We start from the raw sequence: 22,962 nt of genomic DNA on the forward strand, positions 1-22,962 counted from the left end.
AAACTCAAAATCTTAATTCGTATTCGGTGATGAAATTGAGTATTTTATCTGCGAAGATTATAACATGTCAATTAAGATGATTTGTCTTGATCATGAAAGTGAAGACTTCTAGTTGATATGTTAATATGTTTTAAGCGTATAAAACATACTGAACTAAATCGCTGTAAGATTTATTATTCTATTAATAACTGTCAAATTAATAATAAATACCACGACTTTCATTTACATGAACTCTCAATCCTGAGAGAATAGTGAACCCGACCATGAAATGTAGGTTACTTTAATATATCAAGAGTGAGATCTAAACAAATGGTCAAAATCTCAGTATGTTGGGCAACTACACATAATATTGAAGGAACACATATTCTCAAGATGGAATTCATAATCTCTTTATAGAGATATAAAATATTCCCTTGAGATAAGTTTAATAGGTTTGGTTATTTAGAGTGTTAGATCTAATTACTTTAGTAAATAGTTATTAAAGTTTATATTTCATAAAATCAAATTTCAAAAAATATGTATGAATAACTTAAAGGATTAAACTGAGTACTCAAGGATCAAGATGTATTAATCTTCAATGTGACAGTTATATATTATGATTTTGTATTACTAAGAATATTTTTATAAAGGAGTTAAATGTTTAATAAAGTCTTGTGATAAATCCAAAGCCCATTAGAACTAGAGTTTTATTTGTTCCTTTTAGTCTCACTTCAAGCCACACACTAAAGTCCAATTGGGCTGACCCAATTAGATAATCAGTTATTTATTTAATAGGAGTTATTAAATAAAAGAACTGCCAAAGTGCAAGAAAATATTTATACAAATAATTAAAAAGAGAATTTATCAGATTTTTTTCTCAAGACACTTAGTTATTCTCTTGAACAAATACGTATAGAACTGATTGAGAGATCATACATCTTGGGTACATTGTGGAATTGGAGTGAAGATTGAAAGTCTTCCCAAGTTTAATCTTCATTTGTTTTGAATTAGCTGCATCAAGGTACGCTTTCTTATTTTTTGTTTCTAAAATTCAGATGTTGCATGTCATCTCACATGAATTAAATAGATCCATTTGTTTCCGCTACGTATTTTTGTATGAAATACAAAATTGTATTTTCCATGTGTTTACCCAACATATATCACAGGCATCACTCGAGTAATAATGGGGTGCTACTATTTGAATCTCACAACTCATGCAAAGCACGAGTGATGGGGTAACGAGTGCTTTCTACCATTGAACCACACCCCTTGGGTGGTTGGAGACCTGTTTATTAGAGATTTCTAGTATCCTTGATCAAAATGATATGAAATTATGGTTTAAAAAGTGTTGTTAAAACGCGTATATACAGTATTCATAAAGCAAAAAATGTAGTTGGTACTATGTTTCAAATGACATGTTTTAGTGTGTGAAAAAACATAATTATGTGATTGGTATGTGTGTATTATTTTTAAAAGGCTAACAAGTACAGTACCATTTAATTTTTTTTTTTTTTAAGGAGAGAGAAGTCAGTTTCTGTTTTGTCTAATCAAGTGGCTCTTATGGTTTTCAACATATTTACAAAAGTGTCATTAAACAACGTTATTTGATAACTGAAAACTAGTAAGATGAGTTTTTTAAATACAGTGTTTAAACACCTTAAAATGAACAACATAAATCGAACACTCCAGTAAAAACACTCTTATCAAACACCCTAACCAAACAAGCCTTGGGTGTTTGGTATTGTGAATATAGGTTCATTCTCACTCCTCTTTGCTATCTTAATTTTTTTTTCTTTATTAATGAAAATTTGCTCTCATTATCTTCCATAACGAATATTATAGTATATGGCTTGAATATTTTAATTTGTTTTTTCTTAAAAAAAAAAGTAGTTAACTAGTGGATTTAGGATCTAGGTTGAATTTTATAATGGAATCAATTTACTTTTTGTAAGAAGTTGAATCACTTTCAATTTAAAGAGTATTTTTTCATAAGGTATGCTAACAGGTCCTCGATTGCACTCGTTAAGGACGAATCTAGTAGGTTCCACTACATTGAAAAGTAAGCAAGTAAATAAATATCTATTTAACTGAATATTGTACAACTTCTTAAAATAAGTTATTCGATTGCAACAAAAAACTCAATTTTAATAAATGCATTTTAACACTTGCTAATCAAACCATTTATTTATTAGTTTTTGCCAATTTCCAAATCCAAATGCATATATAGCCCATTTCTATTCTCCTTAAGGAGTGCACAAGGACACTCGACAACATCCTATTAGGATTTGGACTTTGTTTCCCCGAAGTTGGTTAGGTTTTCTGTTCGTTTGTGGTTTGGTATTTTAATTAAGTACTGCGTACTCAGCTTGGTTTAGGATTTCAATTTATTTTCCTATTACAAGTTGACTTTGGGTAAGCTGAAGTTCTGTGTGAAAACATTGGAGCTTTAGCTTTGTACATTGAAATAGAGCGTTCTTTGGGTATATTTTGGGGTTTGGTTTCGTAAGAGTGTTTTTTGCCACTTAAAAAAAAAAATTTCCTTGACATCATTCATGAACATAGTAAACCACAAAAAATCTTTACTTTTTTTTTTTTTTTTTTTTTTTCTATTTCTATTTCACATAAATCTACTATTATTGAAAATACATACAACAAAAAAGTCTCAAAGCTTCCATTGACTCAACACAAGATCCCCGCAAGCATCTTGTAAGCATGTGGATCTCATAAACGTTGAGTTCTCATTTCATAAGAAGAGGGTCACATATAAATCTTATGCTAAGTTACAAATTGCACCAACTTACTTTGTCCAAAATTTGATTTAGTTTTATAACTTTTGATCTATTCATTTCAGTATTGTAACTTCCATTTGTTTTTAATGTATCCTTTCCATCCTTTTTTGTTAGAAGGATCCATTAGGTGTCCCAAAATGACATGCCAAAATGACGTGATTTTTAAGACACCTAATGCCACAACATAATGGAATTAGACAAAAATGACAACATTGAATAATAGTAAAAAGAATATAACTTGAGTAAATAAATAAGAAGTTATGAGACTGAATTGAATTTTAGATAAAATTAGATGATGCAATTTATAATTCAGTCGAATTTATATATATAAGAGATGTGTTGTACATGATTCTTATATATAAGAAGAATATTGAATACAATTGTTGTAAAAGATACATAGTTGGTCACAAATATTTGGGATTTGTTGGAGTTATGGTTACAGACATACAGTGAGTGATGTTGGCAATAGGATTTTGTGATTGATAATGTAGGCAGAAGTAGTTTTTACATTATGATTAGTTTGATATGATCATTGTAATATTGGTTTAAGTTTATTCTGTTATTCGTAGAAACAAAAAGTATTTTATATCACGGGTGTGTGAGATAACTACTCATATAGTAGTACACTTCAGACTTCTGTTTTGGGATAAAAAGTACATATATGATAGGAATGTTACATAAAATACCACCTCTATCTGTAATATATAAGTGCAAGATCTATATAGAGAATCTATCTTTATCTTTATGAAGAGGATATATACTCTCATATGTACAAGATGGTATAACATGAGATAGGATAGGACCTTCAGGAATTGGGAGGAGCCTGGGAACATTGTTGGATTCGGGCTTAGATTTTCTGTTTTCAATAGCCCAGTCCCACATATTGTGTTTTGACTCTAAAATGGATCTCTTTGGCATCAAATTGAGCAATTTGGATCTCTATTCAAATTCTATTTTTTTTAAATGGCATTCAACTCTTTCTCCTACTTTCTCAAAAAAAAATAAAAAAAAAATAAATTCTTTCTCCCCTTCATGGGACCACTTACATCTTTTTAAGAATAGAGCGATGCACCATCAAAACTATAAAATATTAAATTCAAAAATGGAATTTAAGAAATTAATGAATTTTATTTTATAATTTATAAAGATAATGAACCATTTAAGAACATTGCTATTTCTATTGAGGGTAGGATCCAATGATGGAATTGATGCAAATACTTCAAGAAACTTAAGCCAAAGTTTGTGCCAAAACCTTCAGTGCTGCTTACCGACTCAGCATTTGGCATCTTTTATTAGATCTTACCCTTCCTAATTCTAGGGATATATTCCCCAATCAGATAATCCTCCTTCCTGTGTATGATTTGATTTTTACTTGATTATCCCACGGTAGCGCACATAAGGACCTATACTTCTTTTACCAACAATTTCTGTATTAAAATCCAAGCTTTGCATAGATGACCACATGGTTTTTTTTTTTATTTTTTTTATTTATACAAAAGAGTTATTTTAAGTTCACAACCTTTACTATACTATTTTTCACAACTATCCTACGTGACTCATTGTAATTAACTATCTGTCTGTCACTTTCACATAAACCCACCACTTCATTTTTCCGCTGCTTACATAAAATTACTATCATATGTGACTGATTGTAACTAGCTGTCTTTCTGTCACTTTCACATAGACCCACCATTTTTTTACCACCGCTCACATAAAATTTCTATCTTATGTGACTGATTGTAAGTAGCTGACTATTTGTCATTTTTATATAGACTTGCTACTTTTTTTTTTTTTTTTTTTCCCACCATTCACATAAAATTTTGTTGGAAATGGTGTGCTCCTGCAATTTTTTGAAGATAAAAAGATGCATATTTGTTATGGCAACATGACCTCTGATCACAATCACATCAATTCACTGAAATTAAAAAGTAAACAGAGTCAAAGCTAGAGTGCTGGCCCTGCTGGGTGCATCATGCACAGTGGTGCCATATCTTTAGCCCTCATTACCTGGAAGATTGTACAATAGGAAGCTAAGTGTGCTCCACATAACAAGCATATTAAAAGTAACAACCAATGCATCCCCAACCAAAATCCAAAGGCAGTAGTAGGAGAAATAATTATTTTGGATCCATTGTTAGACCCAAAATTTTAGGACCATGCCTAGATTGTTGTAATTGTTTATTTCAATAACGGGCAACAGACTCGAGCCTGGTCCCATTGGCGAAAAGTATAGGAGGAAAAGAATATAAAATTTGGGATTTTCAACTATGCTATTGTACGGAATCCGTGCACCAGCAAAACTATAAATAAATGGCACACTCCCATTTTTTATTTTTGCCTAAGCTTATCAGCAACAAAAGATTATGCACTTTCTTCCATCACCAAACCAATAACTAAATTAGATCAGGAATTGTATGCCCCTGAATAAAAAAACTTTATTATCAGAGTCAACTGTCTAGGCAGTCACAGAGGCACAAGTTAACAGCAAAGAAAAGCAATTATGGTCATGTCACCAATCACAAACTTAGTCTTAAAACATATTTGTATATGCCCCAAACACCAAAAATGTGCACAAGAAGTAAAGGTCTACGCTTTGTTTTTGGCAAGCCAACATGAAAAGCAACCGAGCAGGAAAAGTAGAGCCAAGGATGACTTCCCTTAGGGATTCAAACTACAACAGCGAAGGACAGTGAGATGGTGTTCCTTACTAGCACCACGCAGCATATCAACCGAGCGACCATGCATGGTCCCGCCAATGTGAGGAGGATAGCCAGAGAACCTGAATTCTGGCTGTTGGAAGATGTTGTCACTGTTGGAGACACTTGTGATGTGAGAGCAAGAGGTAGTTGAAGCTCCATCCCTATAGTTATCTGGCTGATGAACTTCAGATTCTGACATATTTGCAAACAAATGTAGCTTTGGGGAGCCTGAATCATCCAGTCCATGGCTTGTAGGAGTATGATTGGATTCTTCGAGCTTCTTCTTGTTGAGAAAGCGTCCACCAGATCCTCTAGCCCTCTTTAACGCATGGAGATGCCGAGATTCATGAAGATACGGCTGCACATGTTTCATAATGGCATTTCTTAGAGAATATTTCCTTTCAACCAAATTTCCATGCATAATATAGGGAACTGTAAAAGGACAGGGAAAACCCAAAACACTGGTACCTTACGACTTTTGATGAGTTTGTTCTGAGCTTCAAGCTTGGCACGAGACTGCCTCCGTTTGAGAATTGCATGGTACTGCTTTTTATTGACATAAATGGGTTCATCGTCTGGAAAACCAAGGGGAAGGGGCACTCGAGCAGTGGCCATCCCTATCATTTGGGATGGATGCATCTGCATACATTTCGATGACAAAAACTTCACTGAATGGAAACAGAGAAAACACATCCTCATGCAGCAACAGACTGGAAGTGGTGTGGTTTTTGTATAAATTTTGAGGCCATATATTAATTAAAGGCAAATGGAGTATTTAATGAAAACCACTGCATGGTAGAATCCACAAGTAGAAAACAACTCATGAAATCCACTGTATGGTTGAAACCACACAAGCAATATTATATGACATCCAGCAAAACTTTAATTTTTTATCATCAACCTATTAAAAAAAGAATAGCAGGTTATTTTAAATAACCTCGGTTTGATATGATTCTTTTGCATTTATGCCTTGAAAGTTCAGATATCATAAAGAAATAGCATCTGATAGATAAAAGGGGAGAACCTTTCCTACCAAAAGTATCATAAAGACAAGGAAAGTAAAAAGAATAAAAGCAAAGGAGATGCAAAGCCAAAAAAAAAGGGGTGAAAAACGAAATAAAATGGTGAAATACTTCATTAACCTACTTTTCAAACATTAAATAATCTGTAAGGCCAGCAAGATGTTTGTTGCACTTCCACATAAATAATTAAGCACAGATTGATGCCTAAGAAGGTTCTACTTTCTAAAAAGATGGTAAATAGTCTAAATTTTGAAGAATCACAAATTTCTGGTAAACAGGTTAGCCCTGGGGATCCACAAACTGGAAACAAGGTTATAGAAAGAAGGAGGGAAAAAGAGAAAGATGTTCCCCCCCCCCCCCTCCCTATCAGGGGATGATTATTACATTTTCGCAAGGTACTTACCTGATGTCCAAATGTAGCAGCAAACAGACCATAATATGGATCAGAATAGGGAAATTGAAGGCAAGCCTGAAACAGGAAATGTAAGAAATATAAGATTCCAAATCTTTCCTCGCAACCATCCAAACACTGGCAGCATCAACCTACAATTGATTGGATATGATCAAGCTTTGATGAAGAGAAGACTAAATCCTGAGTTCCCATCAATGAGAATTGTCTTGTGATACCTCCAATACGCTTCTCCTTAGTTTCAATAAATACTGAAGAAGCACAAGAACAACAAAATGAGATTTGTATCTGGCCTAGTAACAAGAAGGTGCACTAAACCCATTAATTATAGGTGAAGAACTTCTTCATTTTATTAAGGGAAGTCCTCTCATATATAAGTCAACTTAAACAACCTTTATAACAGCTCCAACAAACAGCATGATAATAGTCTATATGTTAAACTAATATCTAATGATAATTGATAAGATAACTGATATGAACACAGAAAATGTACACATAGAAGGATTAAAAGACCCCCAAAACCATCAGGCACTTACTACACAAAGAATTTTTATTTTTTAAAAAGGATCAGAAACAAAGGGACTTCATAGTTCAGATCATACTTGATTTTGGCGAAACTATGCCTTGTCCACAAGGGTTGCTTTCTTGCATACTAACCACTTCAGGGTAAGACTGACCAGTTGATTGAGTCGAGGGGGAATCCTGGTCTTGGAATTGAAAATTCAATTGCTCAGTGTTATGACAATGTTGTGGTGGATTTCCCATCTTCAAGCTTAAGCTTCTGGATATAGATGATTGCTGGACTTGTAATTCAGTAGAATTCCTGAATGGGGGACAATAAACAAACCATGAAGATAATGAATGGGCAGAACTTGTTCTAAAATGTTTCTTGTAAGTTCCGCATTGTCTTAACTACTGCTCAGAGCATTTAAAAATTAAGATCATAAATTTACAAGATTTAAAAAATATATATGTAATAAAGGAAATATGCACCTGCATTTAGCTTCTCTACTCATCGGAAACCACGTGCCAAATAAGTGTAAGCTGCAATAATGTTATTTTATTTCAATTATTTAGGCAAAATCACTAAAAAAGAACTGAAGCTTTATATATATGTACACACGTGTGTGTTTGTGTACATATATAACAATGAAACTAAGGAATCTCTATGCGGACAGGAAAGAATAACTATAGAAGGAAACTTGCGTAACACAGACATGAACTTTATCTTTTGAATAGTATTATAACAACTAAACATGATTCACTCATAAAGTATGTACCCCTTTGAGCACACCCAAAAGGTCAACCAACAACAGTTGATATAAGTAGCTCATCAGTGATTTGAAAACGCAGAGACTACACCAATATATTGTATCCCCCTATCCACAACCCTTTCTTACTCAAGAAAGGACAACTAAATGGTGATTATAGAAGCTTCGGTAAGAGTCTGAAATGGACTTTCAATATCATTGAAGAGATAAATCATGTAGTGAATGAGAAAATTCATATATGACATCTCTTACACTAGATGAGCTTTGGACACAAGCAATGACTTTTGTTTCCAAAATCTCAGAACATAATTTTATTCTTAGTTTAACTTATCTCATCTTTGCATTTAGCTTGGGAAACATCTTGCCATCAATTAGAATTGGTTACGAGAACCATCTCAAATACCTTTGATGATTATGTTTCTTTTTGCTTTAACATGATGATATGTTAAACTATAACACCAATTTGATTTTTTCCATAAGATAGATTAAATAAAATTACATGCGACTTCCAAGCACCCCACATTCCCTCAAAACTCACAATTCATGTAAAAGTACATAAGTAAGGAAAGATTTCAACATATTTCATTGGAAAAACTAATTTCATACGGACTCAAATTCTGCATTTCTAACAAGTCAACATAAAGATTGAGATATTATTCAAACAAAAGGATCGGTCAATGTATAAAATTAAGCATGCAAACTAAACAAAATAAAAATCAGAAATAGGAAAGTTAAATATGAATTTATCAAGTAGCTAGTAACCAAATAGAGCAATCAAAGCATAGCCCTGAATGAAACAGAGCCAAGCAGATATACTGCTTAAGAACAGAAAACTGAATTAACTTTTTTATTATTAACATCATGGAGCCAAAAAAAAAAAAGCATATGAATCAATAAGAAAAAATAGTATCATATTCCAACTGGGACATGAAAAAACAAAGAAAAAAAACCAAGTGAAATTTTTTGAAATAAGTTCCTCTACAGAAGCTGTCTACATTAATAAAAAATAATAATAAAAAAAAGCACTTCCTCAAATTAGTAACCATTGCATATATTCAACACCCAGAAATTAAATTCGAGAGCAAAAAGGAAAACAATGAAACTTACTGCCCAAAACAAAAAGAACCCAGAAACTAATTTCAGATACAAACTCTTACCCAACCCAGGAAACCCCATTATTTCAAAATTCAAACCTCAACAAAACTAAAAATCCACTCTCAAGTCCCACCATCTTAAGCTCCACATGCTAGCATACCAAAGATTCACAACTATAAATATGTCAACCAAATAATGAAAATAAAATAAAAACAAGAATAAAATCAGATAAAATAAGCCAACCCCAGAAGAAGAGAAGCCAAGAAGAAAGTAAAGAGAAAGAGTGTGTAAAAAGGAGAGACCTTGGGATTTGTTAGAGTGCAGGGAAACAAGAAATGATTGTTGTTGTTGTTGTTGTTGTTAGCATGGATTTGTGCATGTCCACCTTGATCCTTCTAACCCCACAAAAGAACACACACAAAAAACTCTCTCTCTCTCTCTCTCTTCACTTGGGTGTCTTGGCTTTGGAACCAAGTCCTAGGCTTACTCACACATCTCTTCCTAAAACAATGGCTTCTTGCATTAACAGTTTAACACATACTTAAGAAGCTCAACTCATCACCACCACCACCACTACTACCAGCTTTCCACTTTCAAAGTTTATACCTTTTACATATCTTTTTATATTCTAAATTTTTTTTTTTTAAATCAAAATTTTTTCATTTTTTTTAAAAGAATTAAAACTGTATACTTTTTATCTTTAACACTGTTTTTCTTTTGTTTTTTTAGTTGGTACAACGTTTTTTGTCGTGTTGTGGTTAGTGTGATAATAAATTAATAATAAATTTTTATCTAAAAAAATTATTTTTGTTATTATATTTATTTATTAAATTCACTCACAGTCTCTTAAGTAACCTCAGCCGCCCTTATATTTTTCACTTTTTACTTCGTCCACGCGCCTTCCATGGAGCGTGGAGTGCACTTTGAGATGAAATGGATTTGGTGACTTTTGATGCATGCCACGTTTGCCTTTTACTCTGTGATTGAACGGTTGGGATTTACTCATACATCCCCCTAATTTCTTGGACTCGGTGTTTATATTGGTTTTTTTTCCTCCCTTAAATGCACTAGTGTTTGTTGTTGGGAGGAACTCCTACTCTTAATACTAAGGATTTAATAGCTAGCAATGCTAGTAAAATCTAGTTTAAATCAAAATTTAGTTAATAATGCATATTAGCATGGTAATAAAGAATAGGAATATATTAACGGTGTCTTTAATAAATTATTTTAGAAAAAATTTTATACTATTTTAATGAGAAAATGAGAAAGTTGTTAAAAAAATTAATTTTTTTTTTTCATATAAAATTTTTTCTAAAATGGTCCATTAACAAACGTCATTAGAGCAATCTTTAACTTTTCCCTAAAAAAAATTATCAAGGAAGGAACATAATATGTTCAAATATATTAAGGTTTTTTTTTTTTTTATAAAATTTAAGTACATCTTCTTGGACCACAACTTTTGTACCAAATTTTTTTCCATAACTTAGATATAAAGTTCGTTTGGATACAGCTTATTTTGCTGAAAACTGAAAACAATAAAAAAATAATTAAAAAGTTACTGTTCATTCTACAGCTACTGTTCATTAGCATAACTGCACTGTTCATGTCCCATGAACAGTGCAATAGGCGCTGGTTAAAAAAAAAACGCAGACATGGGAAGCACAAAACGCGCTTCCGAAACGCTCACATAATTGAGTATTAGTTGTTGCCTACCACTTTCACATGGACTCAAAATTTTTTCTCTATCATTCACAATTGACCATGATAGAATCATTACAAAAGTTATAGCATAAGATTGTGCCTACAAATTTTTTCAAATTTAATTGAAGAATCTAACTTGATAAAGTAATAAATTGTACCTAAATTTTGTGTTTTTCTTATCAACAATATATAACTTGGGTGATAGACTGATATATCATTAATCATTACAAGGTACCTCTAATATTTTTTAAAGTATCATATCAATTGTAGATTTTTTGTTCACTAAGACATGAATTATGACAAAATTTACCATGTGGTGTGAAACTATTATTGTCGGCCCAAATTCAAAATGTGAAAATTTATAATAAAAAAGAGTTATCATGTGATGTGACAGAACTTACCATTTTGATGTAAGCATTATCTTATTTGCTCATATCATAATCTAACCTGAAAAAAAATCACAAATTCAAAATGGATTCTCAATACGACATGAGTTATAAACGGAGGTGAAAAATCAATTTTCACAAGTAACCATATATATATATATAGTTCTAAATTTTATGGTTGTATCAAATGGTTTAATTCTATATATTGCGCCTAGAATAATAGGCTTTTATCAGACATTAATTATTAAGATAATAAAGTTTAGACAAAATTACATAAGTTTCAAAATAAAAATTAAAATGTCACTCCATTTAAAAAATATTAGCAATATTTTAAATAAATTTATACTGAATTTGTAACTTATTTTTATCATTTATCATACTTTGTGTTTTAATGTATTTTTAATACATGTCTTTTTAATTATTAAGATAATCAGTTTTTCTATATATAAAATTTCAAGTACGTCACTAATTACTACAACAATTTTGTGTTTTAATGTGATTTTTATACATAACTCGTTAATTATTAAGATAATAAGTTTTTCTATGTGAAACACATATAAAATTTCAAGTACGTCACTAATTACAACAGCAGTTTTGATAATATTAGTAAAATATTTATTTAATTTTATATCAGTTTTAATTAATCCTTGCACCTCACAAACATACTACTAATTATTATTTAAGGTACAATAAATATAAATAATATGTTAAATACGGAAAATTCTTAGGTACTCTTGGAGTATAGTGAATTGGTGCTCATTCCTCTCACATTTATGGTAGACCCCATCATGAATTTAATAAGTAGACTCTACCATAAATGCAAGGGCGAAGCTATGTTGAAGTGGGGGGGGGGGGGGTCAAGGCCCCCCAAAATTTTGAATTTTTTTATATAACTATTTTAATATTTTCAAAATTTAATCTACAAAAAAAGAGAGCCGGCCCCACAAGTATTTGAATTAGTCCAATGATGCACTAAAAAAAAATTTGGCCTAATAGTTATAGAGAGATATAACTTTATTTTTCCCAATTCTATTTTTTATTGTAAAATGTACTCTTATATCTATTAAATATTTGATAAAGTTGGGTACCAAACATATTTAAATCTATCTTTTTCAACCCGTTATGTGACGATTAACAAGTCATTGACTCATTAAAAAAATTTTGTCACTAAAACTACACATGAAATGTCTCTTTAGTTGCCACATAATGGGTTAAAACAAGATGGATTCAAATATGTTTAGAGTCTAACTTGTTCGTCCAAGTTTTAGATCATTCATGTTTTTTAAAATTTCATTAGTTCAATTGAATGATTTTTTTTTTATCGAAAATGAAACTTTTTAAGAACTTCACTATGAAAATGATAAAAATGAATATTATTTTATGAAAAATCGTCATCAAACATAATTTTGATTCAAAATACTAAGTTCTTTTTTAGTATGTGAGAAAATGGAGTATTATTCGTCTGAAAGTACCTAAAAATTACTTGCTAAATACTCAATATACAATCTCTCATTGTTTGTATGGTAAGTCCAGCATTACTAATGAAGTAAAGAGTTCCTGAGAATATATGAATTTAAAGGTACATTAAGTTGCTTTGATTAGAGTATACTTCCCCTTTTGAAGTGGATTTAGAGCTAACGCTTATTAAAAAAAAGAAAAGAAAAAGAACTAACGCTTATAACTTCGGATTTGTCTTAACGCACTATTGGAAAAGTGTTTCATTCATAATAAATAAATAAAATACAATAAGTGTTTTAGGAGCCTTAAACACTCTTTTAGTAGAATTTGCCTAATGTTTGGCAATTTCACCCCCAAAAAGAAAGGAAAAAAAAAAAAAAAAAACTTTAAAGAGCTCCATAAAGGTGAAACCACTTAAACATCAAAGTTGAAATTAGGAACTTTTAAGGAAAAAAAAAACTATACAATCCAATATTCATATTGTTACAATTGTTTTTTTTAGAAACAAACTTACTGCTAAACACACGCACTTAATTATATTCTCTTACTAAGTTCAAATACATTACTTAAACCAAAATACCACTATAAAATGATCTAACTCTTACAGTAGTAGTGTGAGACTTTAAGATACTATTTACTGTTGTTAGAACTTTAAAGATACTATTTACTGTTGTTAGAACTTTAAAGGAAAACTATTGATTGAAAAACGTCTATATGGTATTATAGTATGAAATAGAACTTTTGTAACTTGGAATTTAATTGAAAAGTTGTTTAAAGTTTTGAGTGTATTTTAAGTGTTTAAAATACGTATGTTTGGTGTATTTTAAGCATTTTAACTTGGAAAACTATTTATTGAAAAACTTCTGTTTGATAGCGTATTTTAAACAATAATTTTCAGTATTTAAACAACATTACACGTATTTTCATACATTTTTTCACCCACATGTATTTTCAAAAAATACAAACAATAATACTAGAACGACATTATTACCAAACAGGCAATGTTAAAAGTTATTTAAATTTCTTTAAGAATTCTTAATAACTTAGGTTAAAAGTCCATTTAGATAAACGGTTGTAAAAAAACGCATTTTTAAAATATGAATTGCAAAAACACAGCCTTCGATTAAAAAATTGGGTGAGTGGGTGTTTGTAAAAAAAGCCGTGTGTGACGTAATTGAAACACAATATTTATAACTTTGTAGTATTTTTTTTTATGTCACAAAAAGTGAGGTGATGAATATTGTAATAATTAAGTGGAAGTGTCAATGTTGGATAGTTGCATCTAAGCGATCACAAAGCTTGAGACTTCAAGTGCTGCCATTTTTTTACAAATCAGAGTTGCACCCAGACCAATTTAAAGCAACTTTCATAAAATAATCCGAAACTTAAAATTGAAATTTTTAGCATATGATCAATCCCCACCATTGATCTGTTCGATACTAGTGCTAAAAATATAAAAATAGAGGTGACCTATGCAGTTTGTACATTTCAGAATTTTTGGGCAGTTTTAAATTGCTTATTGACTTCACATGAAACCTCAATTTAAGACGCGGAATTCACATTATTTAAGGAATAGAAAATAGAAATACGTGGAGTTCACAAAAAAATTTCAAAGTGTAGAACTAAATATATGATTACAAGTCAAAATCAGAATCTTTCTTAGCATGCGCTCATAAAAGAGTGAAGCTATAATTAATGTTCTTCCGTCACCTTCCAATAAAGGCATTAATAAATCTAATGAAGCTTAGAAAATGGTGCTTTATTTATCAATTAGTCTAGTCACGATTTAGCCATAAAATGTATATATATAATATCTAGTCAAACAACAACTTTCACATTTTTTTAATTTATTTTTTATAGTTATTGGAATGCATATTATGATTGATTTACAATCAAATTGATATAATTGTACAAAGAGCTCGGTTAACTGTTGTTTTCAGGATATTTGTTAATGAATTATTTATAAAAAAAATGGTAAATTGCAAACTACACCCTTAAAGTTTAAGGATATTTGAATTTTACACCTTTAAATTTCAAATTTTGAATTTTATCCCTTAAAGTTTAAAGGCGTTTGGATTTTACATCCCAACATTTCAAAATTTGGATTTTACCCTCTAAATTTTAGGAATGTTGGGTTTTACTCCCTAAAGATTGAGAATGTTTGAATTTTACACCCTAAAGTTTTAAAATTTGTGAGTTTAAAATTCAAATACTTCCAAATTCTAGAGGGTAAAATTCAAATTCTGAAACGTAAGAGTGTAAAATCTAAACACTCCAAATTTCGAGGTGTAAAATTCAAATACTCCCAAACTTTACGGGTATAATTTGCAATTTACTTTTAGAAAAATTTTGATGCTACTTTTATGATAAATATAAAAAAACTATTAAACAATCAGTTACTTTTTTTTATCTCATAAAAAATTTCTAAAGATATTTACTAAATTAATGTTCTAAAGGCATTTGTTATATAATTTACTAAACCAATGCGATAAGTCCATTCATTATTTACACTTTTAAGTTCTTATTAACTTCTATACCAGATTTCTTAGACTATGTTATGTCAAGTGTAAATGCTTCTTTAAGATCATTCTTATGTTAGGAATTTTGCTATGTTTCTAAGAATTCAAAGTTTTTTTTTTTTTGGCTCTTAACATTGCTTTTTGGATAGCATTTTGTAATTGGGATGAACCTATATCCATCTATAATCTACCTGATTGGATCTTCTGCCTAGAAGGTAGAAATGGATCAAAGCGTTTTCTCACATTTTTCCTTAATACAATTATTCTTAATTATTTTTTTTAAAAGATATAATTGATAATTTTTTTGAGAAGAATATAATTGATAATTGGTATGTAAAAATAATGTTGTATTGCTGTTGCTTTTTATTTATTTCCCCTTCCATATGGGGATTACTACCAATGTATAATATTCACTTTCCAATTAATTGGGGTCAACTATAAGTATGATATATATTCTCTTTCCTTTTTCCTTTTTTTTTTTTATATTAATTAGAAGACAAATACTAGGATTCAGCTATTCATCTAGTCATGAAAATACTAAACTTCATAAGGGGAAATTTTCACTGTTAATTTTTTATATATCGATGTAACCATTGGTATATGTTCCTAGGACTATATGTTTGAAGGAATATATATTTTTTAAATAATAATTAATAGTAACATACCACCTTCATGCATGAGATATATCAAAAGTTATGCGAAAGTCCTAAAATACATCGTTAATCTTCCATGTATTGGATGAATATTATTCTTATTAACTTAATCTTATCCTCCCATCAAAAAAAAAAAAAAAAAACACTTAATCTTATTCCTTCTAGAAATATATCGTAATTCTTTTATTATTGGATGAATATTAACTTAATCTTATCCCTTCTTGACAACTTGGTTGAATTTATCTGTTCAGATTTTTAAGCAACTTGGCACTAAAAAAATTATATCTGTATCGAAGAAACTATGAAATTATGTTTGGCTTAACGATGCATGAACTTGGCTTCAATTTATCAAAAATTTCCGTTTCTTTTATTATTGGATGAATATTAACTTAATCTTATCCCTTCTTGACAACTTGGTTGAATTTATCTGTTCAGATATTTAAGCAACTTGGCAGTAAAAAAATTATATCTGTATCGAAGAAACTATGAAATTATGTTTGGCTTAACGATGCATGAACTTGGCGTCAATTTATCAAAAATTTCAGTGAATATATATATAATTTAAGTGTATATGTATGTAAAGTTTTCTCTTAGAGATTTAAATCTTGATCCTTACTTCCCACTCTACAAGATCTTTATACTTGTAAAGTAATTATTTGAAGAAACTAATAAAAAATGGTTATTTATTAATAATAGTTTTATGGGATATGCTTCATTACTGTTGTTTATCATAATATTAGGTACAACAAATCTTAATGAGATTTTTTTTTTTGAAAAATGCTCACGGATGCCCTTAGGGTAATGATTAATAATTCATTAAAAGAAAGTTTTTATGGAAAAAGAAAAAGAAAATGCAATTAATGTTTTGACAATTTTTTTTATTTTTCATAAAAGTGGTATAAAAAATTTCCTAAAATGAATTATTAACCATTATCCTAAATCACTCGTTAGAATAAAAGTTACTGTTCACCTTCCGTGATTCCAGCAATCTTTAGATGGCATCCAAGGCTCCCTCCAGTCTATATAAGGCAGCCAAGTCTCCATTCTGAAGTAGGACATTTTAAGAGCAATTTCAGCAACCCCAAAATACCTCACTTTTTCAGCCAAGAGTTTTTCAGCTTTGCCTCCTCTTTATATATATTTGGTTCTAGACAAGATTCAATATTGAATCTTTTATCTGGGCACGAGATACTTCATTAATTGTTGACTAATTAAAATCTACCATTTGACAACAATATGAAATTTTTTTAGCAAATCCCTTATTGTTCTGAGTAATTCTCTCTCTCTCTCTCTCTCTCTCTCTCTCTCTCTCACACACACACACACACACACACACACACACACAAACTAAAAAGTTATAGAATGTAAGAAAAATAAAAATAAAAGTAGCTGTCTGGAACGTGAGTGACCAAAATTCTCATCTTTAACAAGCGACAAGTCTCATCCTTGTGTCATATTATGTTAATGCTTTTAATTTTATTGTGGACAAAGTAATTGCATTTAATATTGGTAAGCATGGTCTTATCTTTGTCAGAAATTATTATTTTAGTCACCTAGAATGATAGATATCCTTCCCAAAACATTATTTAAAGTTGAACAAGTCAAATTAGTACTTATCTTACAACTTATAGTTCTACCACTCTTTCCTTCATAATCATGAATTTTTCCCCACCTTTTTTGTAACATTTAAATTGTTATTAAATTAATTAATTTCATGAGTAGTTATTATTGATACCATTTTTATTTGGATTATAGTAATATGATAGTAAACTATTTTAAAATTTTTTTTATGGAAAAATAAAAATAGGACTAACTTTTTTGACAGTTTTTCAATTCACCAAAACTATTTTTTGACAGTTTTTCAATTCACCAAAACTATTTTCTTAAAATAGATATTAATGTATGTCCAACCTCTTTTTATTAACACCATCATACTATGTTAACTCAATAATTATATAAAATATTCTCAAAAAAATTATTATATAAAATAATTTTACAAAATTTTGTGAATATAATCTTGTTACTTCATTGCATCCCTTTCAAATATTTTTATAAACACCTTCACACTATGTTACCTCAATAAATATATAAAAAAAAATTGTAAAAATATTTTGTGAATCTAAACTTGTTACTCTCACTCTGTTTGTTTCAATGGAAAACATTGTGTGAAGATAGTTTTCTTTATTTTCCAGTGTTTGGTAGCATAAAAAAAGATGAGTCAAAGGAAAACTATCTTTGGTCAACATAAAAAGTATGGCTTATTTTTAAATATTGTTTTCCAATAAATTTTTTTTGGAAAACAACTCTATCTCACTACAAACTAAATATAGAAAGTTAGGAGTTTGTTTTTCAACTCATTTAAAATTGCTACCAAACATTAAAAAATGAGATAGTTTTATAGAAAATGCTTCTTAGAAAATGTCTCATTTTTTAGAAAACATCATTGTTGAAACAAACAGAGTGTCCGTTGCATCCCATTCTAAATAGGCGAAAGGGAACAGTTGGCCAAAGTTGGTGCACAAATTTAGCACTGCCTCAAGTATGTTTCATAAGTATTAGTATTAAAAATAAAACATTTCAAATTACCTAACAGATTCCAACAATTAGTAAAATATATATAGTATTTGTTTAATGTTGAAAGGAATCTTCACTACCAAAGAGAATATAAAATTCTTACTCCATTATAAAACCTAAGAAATTAGGCCATGGCTGACAATTAATCTGCATGTCCCATGCGGTGTCTTTTTTTCTTTTTTCTTTTTTTTTATGGAAACTTGCCCAAAATATTAATTATTTGATAATAAATTACTCATGAGCTTATCCATTAATCTAATAGAGAGCTACGATTTTTAGTTTTTATATTTTTTGGAATATTTTTGTTGTTTTCACTTATTATCTTTGAATTGCTTGGGTCTAAATCATCGTATATCGAACAGCTAAAGAGGTGTGTGGTAATGTTGTTTAAACAAAAATTTTTGTTGTTTAAACAATATAACACGTATTTTCACAACACTTTTTTACCTATACGTATTATCACAACAGTTAAACAAGTTACTAGAATAATATTACTAAACGGATATCATTATGTTGATGATGTTGTTAGGCCCTAAAATTAATTAAGTTAAAAAGTTTCAGAAAAATGGGAAACTGTGAGATAAATTGCACCACAAGACAAAGTTTATAGTAATTGCCATTGGATCTTCCAATAAAAATTGGAAAAATATTTGTTGATTAGAACGACGTTGCCGTCTAGTAGGAGTAGGACTCGTCTTTTGAGTTTTGAGAGGTGAGTAGGTAACACAACAAGGCTGGACTTTTTTTCTTTTTTCCAATTATCGTTTATGTTTTTAGTTTTATTGAGCAATGAAGTAGGTAAATACTGTAAATAGCTTGTTTGGTTTTCTTTTTTTATAAGTTCCAGTTAGCTCAACTGATAAAGTTTTTAATGATTGAATAAAAATTTTGAGATTCAATCTCAGTCTACACCAAAAACTAATTGGTGCTTTGGTCTTATGATGGAGAGTACAATTATCGAAAATAAACGTCATAGGTTGAAATTCTATCAAATAAATCAATAGATAAAGGTCCTTGGATGAAGGTTCTTCTAATGAAGAATCATATAATAACTATTCCAATTATTTAAATTTTTGAATCCAAGTTCTTCATGATTAGTATGTTGTAATATGTGTTTTAATGAAATGACTACTTATGTAGAATAGCTATTCAATTATTTGGTTACATCTTGATAGGTGTATAACTTTCTATATATACGTAACAATTATATAAAAAAAATTAAAAAAATCAAAAAAATCATTAAAAATTAATATGTTTCTTAAATTTAAAAATATTCTTGTAAAGATATAATTATATAAGTATAATATTTCATAAATACACATATTGACTACTTTTTTTTATGAGCACATTGACTTTTATTTTTAATAAAGATTAGCATTTTTAACCTAATCTTCATATGATATAAATGTCAAGGTTGGACTAGAATTTAAATAAAGTTTGCTCGTTAATTTTAAAATAAATAAAATTTAATTCAAATATCTTGTAGGACAGAACACTCATTACCAAGATAGAGAGCATTTGAAATCCATTTGATATAGATGTCAACGTTTTGACTAGATTTTGATACATTCAAAATGTTCTTGATGTAAATGTAGAGCAATTTACTAGAATTTAATACATTTGTCGGTCCTCTCATTTTCTTTTTTGATCATTCGACCAAAAATTAGAGAGGGGAGAGGCAAAGTCAAGATATGGCTTTGGGTTTCAAAAAAAAAAAGATATGGTTTTGGTTCTAATTAAAAGTAAATTTTCAAAATATTTAATTAAATCTACAAAAAAAAAAAAAAAACACTAAAGGTACATTTGGTATATTATAATGTTCGTTACAAATGTAATAGGATTCAATATATTACAAAAAAATAGAAGAAGTTGTAATGGAATAAGTATTCCCATATATATGTTTGATGACAGTACACGAATAAAATTTTAAAATATTGGAATATTATAATATTTTAGTCAAATTTTTTAAAACACCCTTTTTAAAATTATATATTTCACCTTTGTGAGTCTTGCTATTTTTTTTTTCCCTTAATTTATTATTTATTAAAATTTTATAATGGGATACCAGCTTTTTTATATATAGAGAGAGAGAAGTTGAGTTCAAATTACACCTGGTATAACTCTAAGTAATGTTACATCACTCAATATTTTTTTATTGGATGTGAATTTTGGAAAATCCACTGTTGAACCACATTATTTTCATATATTCTTTATGCTTGCGAAATTTCAAAGTGATCAAAGATCAATAGTCATGTCATCAATCGATTGTTTAAATTAAAGTTTTTGTAATTTAAAATAATACATAAAAAATGAGTTTATGGGTTGAATAGTAAATAACATTTGATTATCATGAAAATTGACATGCACGTTAAGAACTTACAGAATATATAATTTAATGGTATGATTTTTAGAATATGAATTTAATAACAAATTATTGGAAAGTATAATATTGCTTAAAAGTTACTCTTCTTATTTTATATTATTATAAAAACTATCATTGGGTATGGTTTTTCATTTTAAAAATAATAATAAATCAAATTGTAAAGAAGAAACCCATGCCATCTAGCATGCAAGTGGTGTCTTCCCCTTGTGATGTAATGGTGATATCTGTAAATGAATAACTAAAGAGCATTTGCATCTGGTATTGCAAATGCCATATGTAAGAGAATTTTAACATTAATGCACCAAATAAGTCCAGCTTCCGGACTTGCAAACACCAATTAATTTGCAATAGTGCACTATAGCTCATTTCTATAAAAAAAAAAATAAAAAAACTAATATTTTATTCACTTTATCAATTCCTCTCTCTCTCTCTCTCCAGGTTTTGGGTTTTTGTTGTTATTTGGGTTTTGAGATATATTATTTTATTGTGTAGAAATATTATTTTAATATGTTGTATTGTAAAATAAAAGTTGAGAGGCTAAGAGTATTGTAAAATGATATGGTATAATTGATAAAATAGCTTTTTAGGATAATAAATAGGATGAGATTAAATTTTAGGATGTGAATGCTCTAATATGAACCTACCAAAAAATAAAAGAATATGCCATAATTTCTAAAAGCAAGTGCGTTCCTTCGAAACGAAGTCCGAAAAAATTAGCAGAGAAAGTGAAGCCACAAATATGTGTTGTCCACAGAGAGAGAAAACTTGAGAATGGCTGTTGTGCGTGCCTTGGGGTTTTCAGAAAACTTGAGAATGGCTGTTGTGCGTGCCTTGGGGTTTTCAAGGATTCTCAATTCCATAGCTATTAGGTAGGTGACACCGTGACTGAAGAACAAAGTTTCTCCCTCATTTATATTGGATATGAATTTTTATATCCCTCGTCCTCGCAAAATTTTACGAAGATCAAAGATCAATTACTATGTTTTCAAATAAGTACAAAAATTTCAAGTTTTTGTGACATAAAATTGTGTATAAAAATAAAATTTATTGATCGAATAGCAAATAACATCCGATTTGAACGAAACTTGATATGCATATTAAAAACATAAAGAACATGAAATTCAACTGTTAAATTTTCAAAATTCACACCTAAAAAAGATATATATATATATATATATATATATATATATAATAGAATATTTATTATGACCATTTTAAAGAATTACTTACATAATAAAAACATAACCAAATAATTGAATAATTATTGAATTATTACATTATAGAGTTTATCAAACCTTGAGCTTTTAAGACTCACATTTGATTTGAAACTAGTAAAACTATAAAATATATAGATTCAAAACTAATAAAAAAAAAAACCTATAAAACTTATTGTAAATTAACAGTTTTAAATTTCATAATTTAATTTGAAAAAATTGTTAAGACTATAAAATGGTCATTTCAAACCAGCCCTAAAATACAAGGTTCAAAAGGCAATTTACCACATACAATATAGGAAAATAGTGGTTATGATTGTCGAATGCAACAAACAAAGGTGCAGACAAACAGAGACGTTAATGTCACAACTTTAGAACCATTATTTGCAATAGAAAGTGGAGTTTGTGATAGATTTTGTCAATCTCTAAGATGTATCTATGCACATCACAGCTAAATCCCACACACTAAAAAAGGATCGAATACCTGTCATTGTAGAAACTACAGAATAGACATACATAATAATGTCATAAACTGAGTGGGTCATATTTGACCTGGCACTTTTGGAACACCAGGTTGGGATCATTATTTTACTAAAATAGAAAAGATGGTTGCACATCAAAAGCATAATTCAAGTTGGTATGAAAATTAACACTAGACTTCTACAGCTCAACGTAAGATTCAACTATAAAAGAAAAGATAACTTTGTTAAAAGCAAATCCAATTATTAAACTTTTCTACACAATGATAACATTTTCCTTTTTTTTTTTTTTTTTTTTTTTTTTTTTTGCCTTAGTTACTGACACTTGAAA

The 22,962-nt window shown here is 29.4% G+C and overlaps 1 protein-coding gene across 1 annotated transcript; it reads right to left on the reverse strand.

Moving 5' to 3' along the window:
- Nucleotides 1-5,166: 5,166 nt before the first annotated feature.
- Nucleotides 5,167-9,859, reverse strand: LOC142637420 (nuclear transcription factor Y subunit A-3-like). The gene is made up of 7 exons (XM_075811697.1): nt 9,567-9,859; nt 7,892-7,942; nt 7,501-7,721; nt 7,037-7,149; nt 6,893-6,958; nt 5,936-6,106; nt 5,167-5,825 (listed from the first exon to the last, which is right to left on the reverse strand). The coding sequence occupies exons 2-7, from the start codon at nt 7,912-7,914 to the stop codon at nt 5,427-5,429; spliced, it is 993 nt and encodes a 330-aa protein (XP_075667812.1). The 5' UTR covers nt 7,915-7,942; nt 9,567-9,859; the 3' UTR covers nt 5,167-5,426.
- Nucleotides 9,860-22,962: the final 13,103 nt, after the last annotated feature.

The sequence above is a fragment of the Castanea sativa genome, chromosome 5, assembly GCF_040712315.1.
Source record: "Castanea sativa cultivar Marrone di Chiusa Pesio chromosome 5, ASM4071231v1".
NCBI lineage: Eukaryota > Viridiplantae > Streptophyta > Magnoliopsida > Fagales > Fagaceae > Castanea > Castanea sativa.

Bases quoted from the DNA above. Each gene is read 5' to 3' on its own strand.
- LOC142637420 (XM_075811697.1), bottom strand. From the start codon at position 7,914: ATGAGTAGAGAAGCTAAATGCAG. The intron at 7,150-7,500 runs GTATGATCTGAA...GTGCTTCTTCAG, and splicing joins CATAGTTTCGCCAAAATCAA to TATTTATTGAAACTAAGGAG. The intron at 5,826-5,935 runs GTACCAGTGTTT...AAACATGTGCAG, and splicing joins AACTCATCAAAAGTCGTAAG to CCGTATCTTCATGAATCTCG.